The sequence below is a fragment of the Bombus vosnesenskii genome, unplaced genomic scaffold (genome assembly GCF_011952255.1).
Source record: "Bombus vosnesenskii isolate JDL3184/JDL3185 unplaced genomic scaffold, Bvos_JDL3184-5_v1.1 scf7180000016261, whole genome shotgun sequence".
In the NCBI taxonomy this organism is placed as follows: domain Eukaryota; kingdom Metazoa; phylum Arthropoda; class Insecta; order Hymenoptera; family Apidae; genus Bombus; species Bombus vosnesenskii.
The window spans coordinates 1,006,158-1,029,393 of NW_022884330.1; the positions used below are offsets into that span (position 1 = coordinate 1,006,158).

Sequence of the window (23,236 nt, forward strand, 5' to 3'; positions counted from 1 at the left end):
AATAACGCAATAACATCCGTTTACTTTGGAACAGCAGTTCCTATACAATTTATTACCCTAAACTCTCGGTTTTCATAATACGAACTTGTCGCTATCTACGAGACATGCGTGGCAAATGAACGTTATTGAAGCGTCGTTTCTTATACCTGGAAGTGAATACTTAAATACTTGTCAAACGAGAATCGTCGTTATTTACATTATTTACGTTATTGTAAAAAGAAAGTCTCCCATGATTGTTGCAATTGTCGCATATCTTTTTTTCTTTTTTTTTTTTTGTTTATTTTTAAATTAAGAACGACATAAGAGAATTACTATCGTGGCGGAATAATTGTATTTCATTTTCCTAACCTTACTAGAACGCGCCTACTTATTATTACATTCTATAATTAAATGTTCCGTCACAGAAGTATCTTTTATGCCATTCTTAGGGGAAAAAGAATAGCCGAACTATGAAATTGTAGACAGATGAAATTCAGCGAAAGACTTCCTGATAACATTACACGTCTGAAAGAGTGACGAAAATTGAATGACTATACTAGAGAACAGTTCTTGGTATGTTCAAGGTCGGGCAGTTCTCCCTACCGCCGTTGTTTCACCTTTCTCTTTTTATATTGACATGACAATAAATAATAGCATTAAAAAACTCTAAACACGTTACACTTAATTTATTTATAAAAAGAAATAAATAGAATCTTTTATTACCATAATATTATAGGAAAAAGAACTTATACAAAAAATTAAATAAAATCATACTAAAAACAAAAAATACTGAATAGAGAGAAGGATGATCAGAGATAAATCAAGAGATAACAGCAACGCTGCTGCCTACAATGGAATTATAGTCGAACTATAGAGATTGAATGCAACGGAAAAGATAGCGTCCGTTTTTATGGGAGAATGATCACAAGTGGCCGACGAGTTGAACGATGAAAAGATTAGGAACCACAGATCTAACTCTTAAACTAAAGCTACATATTATCACGTAATCGAAACTCGAGACTAGAATGGAGACTTTTTTTCCAATGATAAAACAATGAACCAACAAGTAAAGAAGAAACATTTGGTCAAGCACTTAGACGAATGATACAAATCGCTATTCTAGTAGTGTTGCTTATCTGATGAATTATCCTTTGTTTACCGATCTGTGCGCTTACGTCGGAAACGTATCTTTTTTTCTTTTTATTTTACATATTTACACCTCGTTCCAAATCTTTTATAACTCGCTTTATCTAACATCTTGCCCTAACCTATCTTGTTTCTGGTAGATAGCTAATGGTATCAATTGCAGATCAATAGAATTCATCATATAATTAACTTTAACTTCGAAATAGCAAAATACTCTTCTTCAATGTAAGTCATACACAATGCCTCGATAGGAGTAAGATTTGAGATGAAAAATAGATTAACTGGCCGAAACAAAAATCTGTGCTTAGAAGTTATACTTCGTTTCTTTTGGTTAAAATCCAGTCTTCTCATAGTCTTCCAAATCAATTTTAAAATTCTAATATACTTGTGACTCGCTTATCTGGACTCGACCATAACTCATGGCTAGCTAATGTAATCACTTTCGATCTAAACAATAAGAAAAGCGATAATAAATTCATTTAAGTATTGTATACGTATTTTCATTAGCTACCAACCATACCTCTTGCTTTTAATAATAAAGAAATTAGCCTACTCTTCATCGTAACGCGTGTGCCCGCGTAAAATGAATCGAGAAGCATTTCACGAAGTTTCAGCGAGCTTCACGAACTGATTATCCTTGCCCGATAAGCGATCTAACCGGCGGCGTGGCGACGCACGAGGCGCGACGCTCCGCGTGAAAACGGGACAGGGGCGTCCGCCTCGAGTCATATAGTCCAGACCTGCACCTTTTCCGCGACGATGCACCAGCTCGCGTGATCATAGTAAGACGAGATAATATGCAAGTTCTCCACGTATTTGTTGATCAGTTGGTCCAGCTCGCCCTCCCTGAACACGTGATAGTACTGATGATAAGTAATGGCGCCACCTCCGCGATCGGACGGTAAAGATTCCTGGGACGATGATCCGGTCAGGGAATCGTTACTTCCTGTCGTGGTTACCAGACAATCGGTGCTGCGTTTGCTATTGTCCGGATACCTAGGTGGCGTCTCCTCGGAGGCGGACCTCCTTTGTAATTGGAGTCTTCGTTTCTCAGCGTATGATTTAGGGTATTCGTTGGTGTTTGATAATAGCGACATCATGCTGCTGCACAATCGTCCAGTGGACTCCGCGTGGCTTCCGTCGCTGAAACTGATCGTATTATCGATGGACTCGCCAATATCGCTAGACTCTATGGAGTTTGCGCTTCTTAGATAAGGTTTCTCCGAAGATTGTTTGTCCAAAGAGGATGTGTCTTTCTCGTTCATGAATTCCCCGGTATTGGAGACCATCACGAAATCCATTATGTCGTCTGAAGTGCTCCTATGCATTTCTTCATGGAAACCATTATTGGTGTTACTCAGCCATGCGATCGTGTTGGATAAATCGTTGTATTTCGACTTGGTAGATATCGACGATGGAATGTCGTAAGGAGGTAGGTGTTCAAAGTTGCGTTTGTCCAAGTCTTTCCTCGATAGGAATGGTTTATCTAAAATTTTCTGATCGTTCTTGTTTTCGTCCAACTCATGCATCAAGTTTTCACTAAGCTTTTCGGTAAAGTCTATCAGATGCTTGCGACATTCTTCGTTCCACGTATCCTCCACTTTTGGCAATTGAATATCCGACTTCGTTCTGACTCTTGTTTCGCTACTAGCTGAACTTTCAACGCTTTCCTGTTGTGCTATTTGCGTCGAGTACGATTTAGTGTGCGTTTTTGTGATGACCGTCTCCACAGTATCCTCCAGAGAATTGGCGACGTTAGCTGCAGCTTCTAGAAGTCTAGAAGACTGAGACGAACTACTGTCTCCTGTTGTCTTCGTTTCATCCTCCTTGGAATCAGCCACGTACCCTGATGATTCATCAGCCGTCGCATCACTGGGATCAGACACGTTTTCAGCCGAGCTATCTAGCACTTCGGATTCGGTACACTCTGACTTAGTATTATCCTTCTTAGCCATGTATTTCTCATCAGAGATTACGCTAATCACAGAACCTACCGAATCCGGCGACGACACTCCACTGGAATCGCTATCCAGATCATCAGTCTCAGGATTGAATAATTCCAACGAAAGCAACCGTGGTAGAACTTTGGTAACAGCCTCCAAACGACCACTAGCTGTCGTCGAAGCTCTTCTAACCAGAGGAAACGACGGTTTGGTTCGAGTTGCAAAACCAGGCTTCTGTTTCAGCAATTCCTTGATCTGATTTAGTCTGGCCTTACGATTCTCTTCCTCCTTATTGACTTCAAAGGTACTTTTCTCGTGCAAAGACACGTCAGGACTATCATCAACAGTAGGTAAAAGTGGAGCAGTGTCCTTGTCAGTTTTCGGTTCCTCAATCTCCACACTCTCAGTCATAGATCTATAAGCGCGTATAGACTGCAAGCTAGGTTTCTTCTCTTCGCAGAAATTAGTCCTGCCACAAATCTCACTTTCGATATTCCTTTTATTACCCTGCAAGTCTCCATTGATTGTTTGATGACAGCCATTGTTCAAAACCTCCGTCCTCTTTGTGTTAACAGTATTGTCTCCAGATACCTGTTGCTGGTTGGCGACTGTGGTTGAACCAAAGAATGGCCTGCTAAATACGGGGTTTAAAGTACAAGGGGATAGGCCAGGTGGACTAGGTGGAGGTAGAGACTTGCTAGTAGCTGAGAACTGTTTGAGCAATGGGGATATGGTAATGACCTTCAATCTTGAGTTAGATGTATCAGGAGGATGTTTGACGCGTGGTGAAGGGGGCGCTGAGATGCTTCCCAGCTGATGACCACTGGAGGCTGGAATAATAGCCTCTATCGTTGGCTGTGCGTCCTGCTTTGGCACGTAAATCACGGATGCGAAACTGTCCTCGGAATCGACGCTTGTGTCGCTTTGCAAACTACTGTCTTTCGACGAATCCGAACCGTCCTCGCGAGACAAACGCCTTTCGATCACTTCTGTCTCTCTTTTCGGCACAGTTACAGACTGAACCTTCGAGTCATTGTACATCATCTTAGACGCTTCGTCGGTCGACGTATTAGTTGTATTCGTTTCATTTTCCGTGGATTTCCATCCTTGTAAGATCTTCACGAATCCGTTCTTGATCGATATACCGGATACCTCGATGTTAGTCGTGGATTGTTTAATCTTGTTCGTAAGGCCACTTTTCAATAGTTGAAATCTCTTCGTCGCGTTTACGGAATAGAGAGAGTCTCTAAGGGATTCGAAGGTTTTCCCTTTGCAGATAATGTCCTCGTTCAGGGACGCCTGTTTCATTATGTTCCTTCGTACCCTTTCTTTCTCTTCTAGCCTATCGATAGACATTAGTTCCTCGTTCATCGAGCTCTGTTTCAGGATGCTTCCCCGCTTCGAATTATGACCAGGTGTTATCTGAGTGTCGAACGAAACAAAGATATTAATGTTCTAGCCAGTAGTTAAAATTCGAAATCTACAAAAATTAATTTATAGCTAAGCTAAATTTGCGTAATTGTACTTTTTCTATATAATTTAAATTAAAATATCAAAGCTTGATACGATAAGAACTGAAAATAGGTTAGAACCTGAAAGTCTGGAATGTCCTTAGATATTTCTTGAATGGCAGTGTTATCAGGATGTTCCAAACCGGTGTCGTCCACGAGGTGAGTCTTCTGCTTGACTAGCCGTGGCTTCGAGCCACTCATCGACGATGACGTCCTCGATTCCCCGTCCAAATTCAATTCGGACGTCAACACGGAGCACAAACCAGGAATACTGGATCTAGATCGTACAAGGTCCAGTCGCTGAATCTCCAAAATATCACCCAGACTCTTAGATTTAATACTCAGAGAGTCTGACTGTTTGTTCAATGTCACGTTAACATCCTCTACGCGGCGTAACTCGATGGGCAGTTCGTCCACGTCCGGTGGTTCTTCTTGCTCGTAGTCTTTGCGATTCTTCCCACTGCCACTCTGCCAACTGTCAAGAAACCAAGGTCGATTGCCAGATCCACGTCTACTTCCTGCTAATTTCTAAAAAAAACAGAAATTCCAGTTAACAATTTAGCTTGGCTATCGAGTCTTGTACGATGATGTTCTAATATTTATGAGCAGATGCGTATATTAGACAAAGCCGTTTGTAAAGCGTTCAATATAGCGTTTCTCAAGTCAGTGGCTTTCCCAGGTCACTCAGAAATGACTTATCTATAAAAAGAGAAAAGATGTCATGAAACGTCGTATCTCAATAAACGAGATACTAATTAAATTTACAATTCTGAATCGTTCGTCTGATTTTCAAAAAACAAGGAAACAGGAATGCTCGAGGTTTCCAAATTACAAGAAGACAGTCGCCTTAAAGATTCCTTCCTAAGATTTCGTTCAATCGATTATCCAACATCCACGAGGAAACAACGAGAGGCAAAATTACTCGGGCATCCCGCTGACAAACGATCTTCGCTGCATTTTGCCCGTTCCAATTACATTCGAAGCGTATTCTGCAAGCAGTTAGCCTACTTTTTTCGGTACCGAGCATCGTTACGGTTGCGCGCGGAATCGATAAGGCCTGGCAACAATTTAGCCACCTATTACTAGAAATTATCGTGTCGCAACAACATGCAGGCGGAAAGTTTAAAGAAAAAAAAAACAGGCGAAAAAGGAATACAGAAAACGAGAAGGAGAAACAATCTCAGCGTTTGCACGCGATTGTATAACACGTGACAACTGGGAACTGTTCAAGGAAACGTGAGCGTAATGCGTGGCTGGAAAGTTGGACCCCATCATCTTTGATGCTCTTCTGCGAAATATACATTTTTCTTTCGTTTCATCTTTTCACAGGTTCTCGGTATAGTAGTAGTAGACAAGTGGCTTTTATCTAATACAAGAAATATTCCAAATATAGAACATATTCGTTACAATAATAGACGAATTACTCTTTGCCGTATATTTTGTTGCTTTGATTGTACTTATAAAAATATGAATTTGCACGAACATCTTGCAGTCTGTTCTAATCAACGAAATTTATATCTCTTCCGGCAGCCAAGTTTCCAGCCACGAACGTGGTACGTAGATTATGTTACCTGCAAAGCGCGACGGAAAAAACTGTAGCAGGTCTCGTTCGGGCTGGATAGGCTGCTGGTTGACGGTGATGGGCTGAATATCGGGTCGATCCAATAGCTCTTGCTTTTGCATTTTCGTTGGCTGTTCCTGAAACAAGAATCCCATTAGCAGTAATTATCGAGGTTACCATGTTGGCTCTGGAAAGCGGAAGAAGAGAGGAAGACTAGGGTAGACGATGGAGATGCAATTTTCGTAAATTACCAATCTGGCAGCACTGTCAAAGTTTTCGAATAATTAACTCGTGGCAACCTGGATCGTTTACATTCCGAGCGAACCTTCGCTCGTGAATTTTCTCGATTCTAGGAATTTTTATTTTTCCTGAAAGATCTTTTACATCTTCTGATTTAAGATCGATTGTACAACGGATTGGACGAATATGTCAGAGTAATTTTGGCGGATATTTCGGAAGCGTAAAACAGCGATCAACGTGACGTAAACGACTCAGCTTGTGCACAGAAGTACTAAAATATGAAGAGACGAATTAAGTTGAGCGCAATGCGCGTTCTTCCTTTAGCCTCTTTGGATCGTTGAATCGATTAGATACCTTTTGGAAGATGGGAATTTTTGAGCGTTCTGATTGTAATATAATTCAGTGGCGTGTGGCGCGCTCGAACGTTTCGACCTATTTGTCACCGAGTTCATGCAGTAAGCTTTCGGCCATGGTACCAACACGTCTTGAGACTCGAACTGCAAACAAAAAGAACGAATTTTTTTTTATTAATATTCATATTTTTTACTCGCTACTATTTATTAAGATACGTATCTTTCACCTTGAAAGTTATCGTCAAAGGAAATCGCGTTTATGCTATTATAAGTGAAATTTCAACCTGATACGTTTCTTTTATATTGTAGGTCAAAAGTAGAGAAAGTTATTACTTGCAGTGGTTGAGATAAAATTTACTTGGGGTGAAGTTTTACCCATGGCTAGCCTTTAAAGGTTAAATTTATTAGAAATTGCTAATATGGTCACTCTGTAAAAGTATTAATAGGGATAAGGGATATTAATAAAGATAGAAGTAATTATAAAAGGATATCCAGCGTTGGTAATTAAAAAGCTTCATAACCAAATGAACAAAGTACGTGCACGAAAGATTGGACTGGAAAATAGATTTAATAGCGATAGATTCGAACGGTTTACCTTGACTATGTGCATTGGAATAATCGTATCGATTGACCGTCATGCTTGGCGTGGGTGTATTTCATAGGCATGTTCGAATACCGTTTGAATTCAATCGTATCGGATGACGACATTTTTAAGCTGAATCGAATAGCCTATATATCCGCAAATCCTTCGAATAGCTTGTAATCCGAAGTTTAAGCGCGTTTACACGCTCCACGTGCTATACACAATTCCATACATTTGAAGCTTTTTGTGTCACTAAATATCTGCTTTTAACTTGAAACGTAAAACAAAAAATAAATTGAAACAGATGGTATACGGGACTTTGAAATGAAAATAAAAATACGAAGAAATAATATAAAATAAAATTTACACATGGAATATTATAGCATCGCATTATTTTGCCCCTTTGTAATTTTTCTCTTTTTTTTTTTTAATGAGAAATAGTTAAGAATTATTTACCTTCCTACGTCCAATGTTTCGTTTGATTTTCTATCTCCGTTATTTTATTTATTTTGAAGCAATATTTTATTCATTACACGAAGTTACCAGTTCACTGCATGAACGAATAGAGAAACCAAAAGGGGGATGAACAGGGATGAAATACCAAAGACTGACCACGTAGAAGACACATACTAATCTGTATAGTAAATTAAAACACAGAATATAGATATACATTTGGATAAATAGCGTAACGAGTTAAGAGTTGGCTCTAAGGAATAAACTAATATATTAGGGTGTCCCAAAGTTTCTTTCCTTTTACAAGGAAATAATAGATGCACGACATTCTTTCTTTTACATTATTTTATTCAATTATGTATTATCCATTTTCTAGTAATAGAACAAAATGTTCTCTTACTATTCAAATTATATTATTTTATTGAATCACATATGATCCATTTCGTAGTAATACAACAGTTGTTTGGGTCAACCTAATAGGAGCAAGATGCAGGAAGCGTACACAAGAGATTGTAACAGGTACGTATGCCTCGATACGATAAACGAACACAATACAATACAAATATTTGATTTGTTACGTTTTATTTACCCTCCTGTGTTTTTGTTCCATAGCCCATACCGATATAACCAGTCGACCGCCGATCCGCAATACTCTTGCGAGTTCTTTCAACGCGTGAACCCGCCTCTCTGTTGTGGCAAAGTGATGCACCACGGCGATCGAGAGGACCGCGTCGAAACTCTCATCTCGAAACGGCAGAGCTAGATTATCGCAGATCAATACCTGCAATGTAAACGACGAATTAATATCTCGCCTATTTTCTAAACACTACGCGCGTTCTCTTTTACATTTCTGCGAAAATTCAAATGCCTCATAGACACAGTCTATTAGCGACAATGATATTAGTTTTTCGCTTGTTGTCAATATTATTACGTACAGTTGTAGGATAGAATTTAATTAGAAAGACATTATAATAATCGCGAGATGACCTATCCCGGATACAATTAATAACGTTCGTTATGATTAGAGCTTAATCAGGTCGTTAGAGAGTTTGTTTCCGGTATTAGACTGCAGTTCCATTTTATGTACTCTCGATATTTATATTTTCTAAAGTGATATATTCACCTCATTTTCCTTCTCACGCGCGATATCCGTGAAACGCTTGCACCGGTCCACTCCTACCTTAAAGATGCTGTGATTAACGTTCAGGTACTTCCCGTTGCCACAACCTGAATAAGAGCGATCGACTCGTTAGCTAACGATGTCTAATAAAGTTTCACAAATAAACGTATCTGCAGCTGCGTTCTTTCAGTCGTTTGCGATTAAACGTGTGTTTTTATCGCTACGAAATTTCCTAACATGGAACACAAATGGAACGGGTCATTACCGACACGCGTGTATCAATTTTATGGCAAGCTTTACACGAAGTTTCCCTTAAAGTATCGAGTCCTGCCGCTCGCTGAAACGGAAATAAGATTCGGAACGTACAGATTCTAGGAGCGCGGCAGCAAGAAAATAAAATTAAATTGATCACGAGTGAACCGCGGGGATTTTACTGCATTTACGGCAGATTTGAGAACGTAAAAACGTACGTAAAACGGCAGATTTGAGAACGTAAAAAAATACGCGTACCATGCAAAGACAGGGAAAATATTCAGAGTGAACTACGTTCTCTGCGAATCTATATGATCAACGAAATGAATCTACGCGCTAGTTTCTTTAATTAAGAAAAATACGAAATTGCAGGAAAATCCGCAATATAATTACCAGCGAAATCAAAGGTTTTGCTAGGAATTCCGGTTTGGTAATGCGATCAGCTGATCGGCCTGTAAGAAACAGACCGGAAAACCGATGACTAATTCGACGAGTGAAACCGGTAGTTGAAACGATGAACGAAAAGCGGTTCAGAAGCGGAACACGGTACGCGAACCCGGCCTCAAAGTTCGCTGGTCGATGAGTTTGTGTAATCCAAGGAGAACGTATCCCACGGTATTTCAAAGGTGGCTACGCGACATATCGTTCGACCACATTGCATTTGAACTTAGACAAGCGTACGCGTTACCTGTACGTGATTTACACGAACTCGCGTTGATACATCCGTGCGGAGGTCAATTGATCATGTGAAAGCGCAAGTAGCCGGAGTTAAGAGGCGGGGAAAAAGCGGCCAAAGGAAGGAATAAAGACACGCGTCTATAAATGGGCTGTGCACGCGCGTGTGTGTATGTGTATATTCCATGGGGCGCGGCTATGGTAAGACTGAAAAATCTGCGAATCGACTCGTGAGATCAACGAGCAGCTAGATTAAATTGTTCGTTTCCGATACAAAAATCTTAGAATATTTTGATTAAATTATGTATGTAAATTGTACAGGGTGTCCCAGTATTGTCTTATAGCGTGGTAACCACAAGTTCGTTGCTTTTCCTTTCGTATTTTGCCACAGTCAAGTATACTTGATAAATATTCGAACTAAGGCTTAAACGAACAAATTTTCTTCCATGTTTTGTTCCTATCTTTTCATAAGGAAACACCTCGTGCGTGTTATGCTTGTACTTGTTATTCAAATTATACAATCTTCCTAAAAAAAAAGAAAAGAAAAAATGTATAGGTAACAATCTTTCTTTGGTACAGCGTAATTAATATCACATTGTCCTAAATGAAAGTTTAGAAATAAAAATTCTCGTTGCGCTTTGTACGAAGCAGTGGAATCTTCTTACATCCTCTTCGATGCTCGCTTTCGTGATTCGCCTGTTGTTTTTATTCCTGGGTACCTCTGGCCTTGATTCACCGTACATCGAGCAGTCTTTTAGCATGTGCTCGAAGGATCCTGACTTTTTTCTCTCACGTACCTGACACGGTTCCTCTTCGTTTGTACATCGTGCTACTTCTTTTATTTGACTTCCCATTCTTTTCTTCCTACCGATTTTGTCTGTGCCAGAATCTCATTTTAATTCAATCGAACGGTTTATTTCCATATACCGTTCTCTATTCACTTTTCTCCGAGCTTCTTGTAACCTGCTTCGTTTACTAAATACGACCATTCAATGAATCTTTGAGCGACACGTTTAAGCGACCACAGCGATTACGATAATAACATTTTTTCTTCTATCGTGTACATAGACTATACCGACAAAGCTGTAGGACACCCTGTACACGGTAAATGTTAATATCTTCGTTCAAAGGAGACTATACGATGTGTGAAAAGTCGGTGAAGTTACCAATATCGCAAACAAGGGCTCCCGGTTCCAATTCTTCGAGAAATTGATAGATTCGTGGCCAGTGTCGACTCTGGACCGTTTTTTCGGCGCATTGCTCGTAAACTTCGTGGACGTAGGCTTGCTCCAAGGCCACCGACCGAGCTACTTGCTCTCCGTCGCTTTCAGACATCCCTCTCGCTAAGATGGTTTACCCTCATCCACACGCGTGTCCGCGAAACTGCAAACAAAATCGTCACTCGTTATCGATCCATAAGGGCGAACATAAATTTCACAGTAAAATATCTTTACTTGAACTTGACAGAGTGCAAGGAATTTTGTCGTTGTACGAAAAGACTAAATTGAGACTAAACCTACAACGCTTCTACTTGAAATCCATTGAAAATATCTCTGTATATAGGGCGAGTATTTATTTATTTATTATTATAGCGAGATTATTATATTATTACAATTATATTATTTATGTTGAAGTGGTCACACCACTTATAAGAAAACTCTACGTCTGGTCTTTTTAGTTTTCTCAAGCACCGAAGCCATCGACAGCGCGTAGACAAAAGACTGCGACGAAGTCAGACCATAAACGGTAGACAGGCGACGTTGGCTTCGGGGTTTTTAGTTATCGGGTAACACAGCTAGTGTAACGTCAATTCACATCAGAGATCAGGCCACACACCACGGACAGGATGACACCCAGTTGTCTGCATATCCTTGGTGCGCACCCTCAATAGTCTTAATTACCCACCAGGGGTCTTGGCATTTTCATAGTTAAGGTCCTTCGGACCAAGCGAGTATTTCCTGTCTTAGATTTCCCTTTACGTTTATTGTCTACCACGTGTTAGCTTAGAAAGTTGATTTTCTTCGCATCTGGTATGTTCCGTTAGCAACTTTCTCGCGAGGGCGGCTAAAACCCTTCCTGGTCCACCAACCGTCTTATTATCCAATCGGAGACGGTGTCTACTGCCCTCACTTCCTTAACCAAAATTGTCATCAACAAATCCGATAGTCCCGTGTCCTTAGACACACCCACCCCTAGCCTTCCTCAGACATAGTATTGCCAGAAAAGCTCACTTATTCTATATCCTTAGAATAGTCAACATATCTATACCGGTCTCTACCCTTATAAGTGGCGTACTTAACGTATCGTTGTAACTAAGTCTTACATAACGTGGTTGGAGTGAATTGTGATTTATGTTAATTCAGTGTGTGTTACATTGTGATTGCTGAATTCATAATAAAGCTTAATTAAAACAAAGTTAATAGTTGTGTTACGACTCAGCTATTTTTATTCTCATCAACCAACCCTAAAAATTACGCGACACTAGCGTGCGGATCTGGACCAGCTCAAATTGTATCCTTACTTATAATTACGCTTCTATTTAAATATATTTTCTGCCTTGCAATTTATCCACGTGTTTACACATCGAATAACCTCAACAATTTATAAGCTGTGAATTCAAATTGAAAAAATATGTAGATCGATATTAAACGAGACAGAGTGAAGGAAACAGCAAAAGTCGAGGGACTGTTTGCTCTTGCCGTGGTTTTCTACTTGTCGTTTCACGTTACGCTTGTTTTGAAACGGTCTGTACAGTCACTGGCAGCGACCGGATAACCGCCGGTAAATAAAACTGATCCTGATTTCTAATTACGATGGAACTGGAATTACACAACCCAAAACCGCTGCAATTAATTTTACCTCGCTAATCCTCTGCGTTTTTTTTTTAATCTGATAAAAGACCTACGCAAGGTCACGCGACGATTCTGTACGAAATTTATCATTGTCGTCCCACGTTAACAATAACGCGACAGTTTCTCATAACACGGAAGCTCGGAAACTCTGCGCAGCGGGTTTCTCGACTCGTGTCACGGTGCATTTTCACTTGCTCGTTCCGTTTATTCGCCAAAACTATCCTCCGCGTCGCATTGTCTTCCGTCTTATCACCTACGATGAATGGAAACAAAGGATCGGTTTAAATTATTCGAGCGCAGGACAGCTACGCGTATCTCGCCACGCCTCTAAATATTCTAAGGATATTTTCCACGGGAATTTTTGTTTAGGAAAAGAAATGAAGTTTGATCTCGTTGATCGAACGTTTCGTCGGAATTTTCGTCCCGAACAAAGAAGATACAATTTTGCGATGGTGTGACGTTAGTGAAAGACGTGGCTGATTGTTTATAAACGTTGTTAAGGTATGTTAATGTTGTCAAGGAGTGTTGTGAGCGTTACCAAGGTTTGTTGAGGGAAAAATGAGCGTGGTAATGCTGTCAGAGTTGAATTAATCGTGGTCGAGAGAAGTTCATCGTGTTGCTGTGACGTAGAAATAGTGATAAGCGAATTCGTGAAGCGCGATATTATATTCGATTTTGTGAGAGTGTTGCAATATTGTGTTTATCGTACTGTCTTTTCTGTTAATTTATAATAAACATTCCTCTGTTGTCCAGCTACGAATCTCCCAGTTTTTTCGAATCCTCCTAGTGGAATCGCTTTCGTTTTCAGTGCTGCAGTCGTGCGAAGCACGGCTTTAATTTTATTTGGTCATCCATTGATATTCCATAATCGGCGGCCGACGATGGATTCCGGTTTTCAAAGGTACCGGTTTCGTACTTTCTCGTCACTTTCATTTACCAAGCGCTCCCTACACGGTTCCACCTCGATAAGTTGTGAGGAAATCGTTGATGTTTATTAACATCCTTCGACCACTCTTATTCCCAATAAATTCTCGTATCTTACGTCTTTCCCCTCGTGATTTCGTGGCGAATATTTCTCTCTTTGATATATCGATAGACTCGTAAACAATCGTGATATCAACATCATCGTTTCAAGTTATATTTAGAAAGGTTCAATTGATAATTGAATCGCATGGAAATGAATTATTAATCCGCTTAAACTTGATTACTTAGTCGCGTATCGTAGATCGTCGGTGCTGTACGAGGAATATCTCGTAAGGAATTTATTGCAAATACAGTAAACCGTCGTATAACGCGAGTTTTTGCAACGCGAATATGATATAACGCGGCAAATACGCGTAACAAAGCAACAGATTCGTTGAAAAGATCGAACGTGATTCAACGATTGAAAATGAATATTTACTTGCATGAAAACGAAGACGTTGCAACGCGATTTGCGACGATTCCGACGATGACTGATAACGAAGATCGTAAAAGTATTTTTCAATTAAAAAGAATCTTCATGAACACAATACGTGGATTTGTATAATTACATTTTTATTAAATTTCAATGAAATACAACATTCTTTACATACATGAATAACATGTTTTTTTTTAATCAACTTCGTATATACGTTATTTGTTTTTAAAATATTGTCCTATTCGATAAAACGTAGAAAATAAAAGTCGACATAGCGACGATCGCTTGGAACACGTTACTTTCGGAAAACGCGATTTTACTGGAGTTTACCGTGCCTCTGAAACAATTGAACATATGAAAAAATATGTTCGTATAATCTTCGTAAAATATTCGTATAATCTTCTGCATGGAAATCGTTTCACATGAGAATCCAAGGACGATTAAATTCTTCTTTTTTTTTTTTTTTTTTTATCAAATTAAACGCTTCCTATTACGTACAATTGAAATTTCCGATAGATTGCCGATTAAAACGTAATACAGAAACGCAACGTAACGTATAAAATATTCCGCGGTGAAGCGGCAGAGCCGGCGGAAAGGTTAAAGTTTAAAAGGCTTTAAAGTTTAAAAATGCCAGCAAGAGTCTAGAGGCGCGTTTTTTTAAAAAGAACGACGCAAAGGAGGGTTAAAAATAGTCGTCTGCAAGTACTTCCGTTAACGCTAAAATAACAGCTCCAAATACTTCCGTATTCCGTGTATGTTTCACCGGAGGTTCATCCTTAAGAGGACCTAAGATATTTTTAAACGCCGAGCCTCCAAGCTCTTTCATCGAATTCAAGGAAAATCATCCGTGAACATATCTGTCCTCGACTTTCGTTCACCTCCACGGTCAAAGCCTAATCGATCTTACTTTTTGATGTAACCAAAACGCGTTCACCTTTCCAACGAACTGCAACGAAATATTCACATAAATCATAGAATGACGAAACGAGAATAAAAATACGCCCATTATGGTCGTTAAACTTTTCGACTGTTGCAACCGTGTTAAAAAGCGATTCTATTCCGATCGTCGCTTCGCAAAAATTGAAAACCGTGAAATTGGGAATAGTCGGTGGAGCGTTTTGGCGGAACACACCGGGCCAGAATCTACAGGTAGCACGTTCGACCTAATTAATCGTCGCTGGTTGGCCTACATCCTAATGAATCGCGTATTGACCAGTACAACTGAGCTGCACGCACGAGATTATCGGTCGACAGCTGTCGCGAATCCAGTTCGAAACAATAGCTTTGGACATTGAAAAAGAGAAGAGGAGATGTTCGACTAAACGTACGTTCCAAACTGATATCCACGCTCGAAATTGATATTGCCACGTGATCGCGTGCAGTGACGTTCTTCGCTACGTGCGACATTGCGCCTGTTACTATAGCCTCGTGTATTATTTTCTGCTTTTTTATTTATTTTCCTCCTTAGTTTCCTCGGTTTGACGATGATCGAGAATCGATGAATCGTATGACAAGGACTTTGCTTAGTTACGCGTTCCATAGCGCCGCTACCGATGGATGGAACTTTATTCAAATCCTGTCTAGTCGTAAATCAAGAATCGAGAAAATTACTAATAATCGATGCAACGATAAACGGTATTACGTGTTCTTTCGTGGTTTTAAATTTTCCATAAATGTGTAGAGGAAAAGAGGGAAGAGAAGCGGAGAGAAGACAGGCGATAAAATCGTCTTACTCTTCGGCTCTCTACCAATCAACTTCGTCGAACGGAATCATCATCAACGCGTCAGAGTGTTGATTTGAAAAATCGATCGGACTATCTATAATTGGCTGTTTGACAAACCGAACAAAAGGTACGGGAGGGAAACCGAGATACCGAGAGTATATCTGCCTGTGAATACGAACGGGTTTTATCGCGTCCAAAGAGAAATGCTCCATATACGTCAATCCATCGATCAATCAACGCTGTTTTTTCCTATGAGTTTCCCCAGGCGTGCAATATTAGTTTGTCCAAAGGAAGGACGACGATTGGAACGATCGTGAAACTGTATTCTAGATTTCGTAATTGCAGCAATGTCTCCATCTAAATATCTTAGCGTGGTAACATTTTCTGCGATCGCGAATCGGACAACAAAACAGCTAAATTTATTACGACAGCTATATAGAAATAACGTAGCAGATCTCATTGTGAAGATTAGATCGCAGTGGAGATTAATTGTACTTTCTTTCGAATAAACGGCCATGTAAACTTTAGGCGAACGTTCAATCAAGTTTGTATAGAGGTGTTTGAATTCGAAGAAAAGAGGAATACGAGGCAATTAGAGTACTTCGTTTAACGAAAGGCGAGCAATTAACGTAATACTCGTAACAATAATTAATAGCTTCCAAAGATTCTTCGAGACTCTAATAACTCGGTTATAGTTCAAATACTTTATACCTGAACGTTATTCGTGAATCGTATCTGTTCAAGTGGGTCTCACTTCTAGGGAAACTCTACGTCTTCTCTAGTGTTTAGTTTTTGGCACGACGATTCTCTTTGCAGCTGTTCCTCCGTTGTATTGGGTCGGCAACTAAGCGATTGAGGATTTTGTCATTAGGTGGTGTTGACAAAATCCGCGATCACTTAGTTGCCAACCCAATAGTACCGCGGAAAGATCGCCGACATACAGACAATATCGACGATAAAGCGCAAATGGCGACAAGCTGAAAGGATCGGAAAACTTTAATCGATATATTTCGGCAACGCAGCCGTTGATCGTTCACTTAGCCACCGGAAGAGACAGGAGTCAAGAATCGTTAACCGAGAGTTGTCATATCACGCTACTGTATTAAGTCCAAGTTAAACAATCATCGTTTTCTGTTTAATCCACTATAATAAATCCATCTATCAATGTATTATCACATAGGATAGAAACCACTGGAAATTCTAAGTTCTAACATTTCTGAATAAAGAATTTCTATAATACGTTCATCCACGCGTTTGGTCTCTCTATTCTGAGATATAAAACCTCAACTTATAATTATGTATATATAATTGTTAGTTAATTATATATATAATTGCGAATTATAATATTTAATCGTTATTGGTATTTCTATCGATACCGATACGGTGCTTGTAATAAATGTAATCGAGTATCGTAAACGTCACATCGATGATATTTATCAGGTAAAATATAGAACTACGAAAGGACCAAGTATTTCAGAATCCAATAATCGAATCTAATATAAATCTGATATAATAAACCTAATTGAAATCGTTGTGGCCATTTATGAGCCAGAAATACCGCATAATTGCACAAGACATGCTAAGCCTGTTCCTCTCGTATTTCGCGTGAATGCGCCACTAGTGAAAACTTACCACGCTCGACCATCGAACAATAACTTCTTCTCCTTCGAGCAACGTTTCTAAAGCTTCTGTTCCTGGCAACGGTGGAGGACCCTCGTCGAAATGGTCGTCGTCGACGTTCGTTGTCAACATGGACGACACAAACAGGTCGAGTGGTCTTTCCATTAACGAAAGAGGAATTCTGCAAGACGCGTCCGCTCGTGGCTGTACGAGCCACGAGCACGTGAAGAACGACGCAAGAAAAGAATAACAGCTGAGAAGGGAGAAACGTCGAATTGAAAGAGCAATCCACAGGTAGATCGATCCTCCAGAGGGATTAAAATCGAGAGCGACACTGCTCTTCGACGCTCTCCGTGCATCGAACACAATCTCAACTATCCTGCCTTCTTGAGCACTACGTTTCTCATTTATGAAATATTATGAAACGATTATGCATCTATGTATATATTTGTTAAGATACGTAGCAGTCTTTGAATAATTATACTTAGGAAAATTCGTAAGCGTACATTGATTAAAAAAAGGAGTGGTCTTAAGTAACCGATATGAAATAATTCCATTCACAGTTTAATCAAAAAGGGTCTAAATGAGTCTATCGTGGACGATGCGATACAAAGACGTTGCAAACTACCACCAATAAAATAATAATCATCCTGTAACGATTCCTTCGTGAACATTTTACCTGTTCATTCTCTTTCTCTCTCTCTTTCTCTGGATTCGCGATTCTTATTTAGAGTTTGATCATTGGTAAAATTCGTAAAACAGAAAAATTCGGGGAAAATGGCTATTAACAAACGTACACACTTACATCTCCAAGAAGAAGATACCGAGCAGGAAAATCTTCGTTAAAATAATCCACCATGTACGGTAGAACATTTTTATAAATATGTGTGAGAAAATTTCATTCATAGACCGATATCGGATGGTGGTATGCATCCGCAATAGAACAACTCTTGCAGAACCTTCAGAATCAGTTTATCGACCCTCTGCTTTTCTTTGGCGCTAGAACTGACATAGTTGTCCCTGTAACGTAGATAAGGAACTGTGTACGCTCGGCACCAACGTAGAAATTCACCGGTGTCTTCCGTGCGAATGAACGTGACGATGGCCCAAAGCGTGCACAAGTTCCGCGACTTCCGTTTCGTTTGAAGGTACAGCTGGCAGACGTCCAGGAACATCATCAGGTCGACGACGCTCTTCCCCATCGATGAGTAGGCGATCGTTTTGAAAATCTTCTTTCTTCGAAAAATTCTATTGTTCTTAATCTCGCGTATTTTCTTCTTTTCTTTTATCCTATGTTTTAGCACCTGCAACGAATGATCGCTTGGAATTAGCGACCTTTCTTTAATAGATTTTTCACGACTTTGAATTGATTTTTAAAGGGGCTTTGGTGTTACGAATGTTCAGTTAACTCTTTATAAATTTCGTGAATTTTTCTTTCCTTTTCATGCGCTTTAGAGAAAATGAATCGATCGAAGACACGCTGATATCGCGTCCTTTGATCTTTTAAACGTTTAATGGAATCTTCGTTAAAGGCTTTTTATAAATGAAATAGTTCGTAATTGTTTCATAGTTGATAGTAAATTCATGATCCTAACAATTCTTTTTTTTTTAAAGTTAAGGTTTAAATTAAAAGACAATCATCTTCCAGACGATTTTTAATTGGTCTGCGTTTCCATTCATCCAATATTTTAAATGTTCAGTAAAATCTTCGTCAGAGGTTCGTCGCTAACCTAATGTAATCATCGTAAGAATCCACTATTTACAAAAGTTCGATACAAACATCCCGATATTTGATCAACATCGAGTATTTTCATCTCCTTATCGCGTACCGATAAATTCGCATTTTACTGTCTGCACATCGATCAAAGTCTGTGGAACGTTCAAACAGACCCATCCGCTGATTCGGTCGACAGTTCGACGAACAGATGTCATTAAACATCAAACAACGTCTCGATTCTAAAATCGAACAGAGATAAATTCTTATCCAAGCAAGTGAAAAATCTAATCCGATTTTTATCCAACTCAACGGTGTCCTTATTGAACACGTATGATATCATTTCATCAACTAAAAACTCTTCTCTTTAATCCCCGCGCTTCTTTATTACACTTTATGGATTCCCTTCTCATTTTGCTCCGTTTCATCTTCGAAGTCCCCTTTTATTTCAATCTTCGCGTTTCTTTCACTAGTATTCTACTAAATCATAAGTTTGCCACGGCTCCTCTACGATCTTTTATCTTCTATTACAATTGCCTCCTTCTTTTCACAGCATCTTCTCCCTCTAGAATCCACTTATTTTTACTACGGTTGCTTCTACTTAATCTTTTCATATTTCCTTCTTTTTATAACTCATCCTCACCCTACAATCTTTTGTCTTTTATCATTCTTTTTATACTTGTCTCTCACCGTAGCTATTGTTTCTTCTTATCATCTCAGCGTCTATTTAATCCTTCCAGTTTCTCGTTTCTACGACTCTTCCTTGGAATCTGTTTCCCCTTGCTACTATTTGCTCCTATCCGCTACCATATATGGAAATATATTTTACAACTTCACGCTCCAGAATCGTCCGTCTTTGATTTCACGGTCGCCTATCTTCCTGTTTCGACGTCAACGACAAACCGATCGAAAGGAGGCTGCCTCGTCCAACGAATCGTTCCTTTGCTCATACTCTGCACGAAATAACGGGCAGATCGGATCTCTGACGTACGGAAACGTTATCGGTGGTTGGCGAAACCGCCGGTTACACTGTCGGCGTGTAATCAGAGAGGCAGATCCCCGGAATCGATGCAGCGGCGCACCACGAGTGCACGGATCACAAAAATCCGCCGTGAAAGGTAAACGGTACACACTTTGCTTCTCCTCGAGTTCTCCTCGACTTGCCCGTTTCCAAGAACAGGGAACGGCAGGATCAATCCGTGGAACCGTGAACAGCGTCACTGCTCTCCATTCGTGACGCTGCACCGCCGCCCCCGCTTGTTCTCTGTACAGACAGCCACCGATAGAGGCGGCGGTGGTAGCAGGTGGTAGCAAGCCTTCAAAGGGAACGGAGGAGGCCTCGTTTCTCTGCTTTTCTGTCGCTCCCTCGCTTCGACCGCGCTATTCACTCTCTCTCTCTCTCTCTCTCCCTCTATCTATCTGCTCTCTCTGTCTCTCTCACTGCCGCCTATACTCGATCTCTTTCCAACCCACGGCCAGCTTCTGCTTTACGCGTCTCTGCCCCTCTTTATCGGAGACATCGTGGTCCTGTGCAGACACATGCTGAAAAATGGAGCTTCGCATGGAACAGAGCTGAACGATTCTCTGTTGTACCAACAATGAATCTCTCGTTGCACCAACAATATGTTATATCAAGATCTTCCTTTTTTTCAGTTTTCCTGATTTTCCGTACGTTACTCTTTATACAGACCGTTCTCACTTTGCAGGACGCAGTAGTAATCGAAACTGTGTTTCTCTAGATATAAAATCCTTCTTCCTTCGTCTTGACATCTATGCGATTTTTCTTCTTACTCTGAAACATACAGCAGTAATCGAACTGTCTTTTTCAAGCCGTCCGTAGAAATAGAATCTTTCGTTCTTCGTCTTGACACGTCTACGCGATTTTCCTTCTTATTTTCAAGCATATAATGCAGTGGTCGAACTGTCTGTTTCCAGCACCGAAATTCTGTCAATTGTTACAAAATTTCTTTCTTCTTTGTCTTGTCGATTTCTTGTTAGCCTTTGCGAGAAACGTCTACTAGTAAGGAAATTCTCTTTTTCGAAATCTTCTTCCAGCTTCTGCGATTACTTGTCACTCTCTACAGTTCTTCTGATTCTGGTACACGAACTTCCTTTCTGGTGCTCCTAGTTCTTTGTTATCCTCTATGGGCAGCTTTTCCTAGCTCACACTCTGCTCTATCAAGTAAAATATTACTCTGCTATTCTCTGTATGTCACCTTCCTCCTCATTCCAGTTTATTCCAGCAAATACAGTACCTTGGGGTTCAACCGTCCCCGGTTTCAGCCACTGCTTGTAATCTTATATTTCCGTGACCTATCCAATCAACAGAATTTTCCTCTCCCACCCTGCGCGGTTGTTCCACCATTACGCTTTATGAATCTCTCTTACTTCTGTCCATTTCATCAACTAAACTCCCTGTTTCGCCTTACGCGTGTCCGCTTCTCTATTACACTTTTTATTCGTTCTCGTTTTTGTCCATTTCATCTTGCGACGCCCTTTTTGTTTCAATCTCCGGGGCTTGTTCTGCCAGTACTCTACTAAATTATGGCTTTATTACAAAACATAACCGGTTACTATAGGATCTTTACCTTAACATTTCCTTTTATCCTAGTCGCTCCCATTTCACTCTCTTTTTCTTATCGATTTCGCGTTTTTCGCCGTAAAATCTTCTATTATTTTTTATCAGCTAGCTTTATTAACTAGTTTCCACTCGATCGTTTCCTTTTCTTAATCTTATTTCTCGATTATTTCCCCTCTACTTTTTGTTTAACTCGCCTGTGATCGTGTGCCTTTCTCCGTTCTTCATTCATGATATTCTTCCTCTTCTCCTCTCTTCCTCACCGCTCTGTGTCACTAACGCACGTATACTGATACATCCTATCACACACACATACGCGCATATACTGACGCCACCAATACGCGGCTGCGCGTTGAATTTATTCGATATCCTCTTTCACATAACCGGGTTAATTTTGGTGCGCTAGTTTAACTAATTTAACGACGCACGTTGGACCAACGTCGCACGCTGTATTGGCCACTCTCGGCCGAAACACGCACGCAATTTCCATGCACGATCCTCCAATCCGCTTCGAGCTTCGATCCTCACTACGATAGCCCGAGCGTTTGAAAGAAAAACCGCTTTTACTCCATTTACGCTTTCACCGTCACGATACGACGAAATGATTTCTGGACGGACGTTGTTCGTGAAATAAATTACAACTCGCCGATGAGACCACGTAATTCCACGTAAATTCCACGTGAATTTCACGTAAATGTAACCTACTTAAATAATTCCATAACGGGATTTATATATTAAACGTGACGTAAGTAATCTTCGAATGAAATTCACGAGCAATCTTAGCGGAGATATGTATTGAGTTGGCAACTAAGTGATTGCGGCCTTTGTCACTGGATGATAATGACAAAATCCGCAATCACTTAGTTGCCAAGCCAATAATTGTAAGGTTTCTATACGTCGATCAGCTATGGAGAAGCAACGCGTTGAAAAGTTTCCTTGTGACAAAAGGCGTGCGTAATGGCTCGTCGGCAACGACGACGCGTATTACGTCCGGAGGCAGTGAATAGAAATACCTAGGGTAAGCTAGAATTCGCAGCTGTTGCAAGTGATAGTGAAAGTGTCGAGGAGAAAGGAGAAGATAGGAGCAAGATAGCGCGGAAAACGTTTCAGGCACGCGCTCCACGTTGAAACACGATTTCAAGATCGACGGTGTAATTCTCCGATTATTTTCTTTATAGAGAACGAATCTGTTTGTACGTCGGAACACGGTTAAATAAGATGAATTTCCTATGATAAATAAAATTATTCGAATATTTATTTCACTTAAAGTAATTGGATTTCGCACAAAAATTGCAATTATCGAGATTCTTAAAAGCTGTCGAAACAAAGAAGTTTTATTATAGTTATATTATATAATATAAATAATTAATATTAGTAAATAATAATTGATAAATAAAATAATTAAATATCTATATATTAATATAAATGTATTATATTTATATTATATTATAACACTATAATATATAAATTCCTGAAACACACTGCTGAACATCGTGGCTGTCCCGCACCTCCTTTTTCTCACATTTATGACGT

The 23,236-nt window shown here is 39.9% G+C and overlaps 1 protein-coding gene across 2 annotated transcripts in view; it reads right to left on the reverse strand.

Moving 5' to 3' along the window:
- Nucleotides 1-1,029: 1,029 nt before the first annotated feature.
- Nucleotides 1,030-23,236, reverse strand: part of LOC117241858 — a 41,133-nt gene continuing 18,926 nt past the window's right edge. Inside the window, exons 1-8 of one of the 2 annotated variants that reach the window (XM_033508079.1) lie at nucleotides 18,217-19,000; nucleotides 10,983-11,199; nucleotides 8,893-8,996; nucleotides 8,359-8,550; nucleotides 6,735-6,877; nucleotides 6,151-6,277; nucleotides 4,661-5,107; nucleotides 1,030-4,490 (exon numbers count right to left, since the gene is read on the reverse strand). In XM_033508079.1, the coding sequence (XP_033363970.1) occupies nucleotides 1,851-4,490; nucleotides 4,661-5,107; nucleotides 6,151-6,277; nucleotides 6,735-6,877; nucleotides 8,359-8,550; nucleotides 8,893-8,996; nucleotides 10,983-11,151 (3,822 nt within the window). In that variant the 5' untranslated portion in view covers nucleotides 11,152-11,199; nucleotides 18,217-19,000 and the 3' untranslated portion in view covers nucleotides 1,030-1,850. Of the gene's footprint in view, nucleotides 4,491-4,660; nucleotides 5,108-6,150; nucleotides 6,278-6,734; nucleotides 6,878-8,358; nucleotides 8,551-8,892; nucleotides 8,997-10,982; nucleotides 11,200-18,216; nucleotides 19,001-23,236 lie in introns of those variants that run through there. The other variant, XM_033508078.1, reaches the window with a different exon arrangement.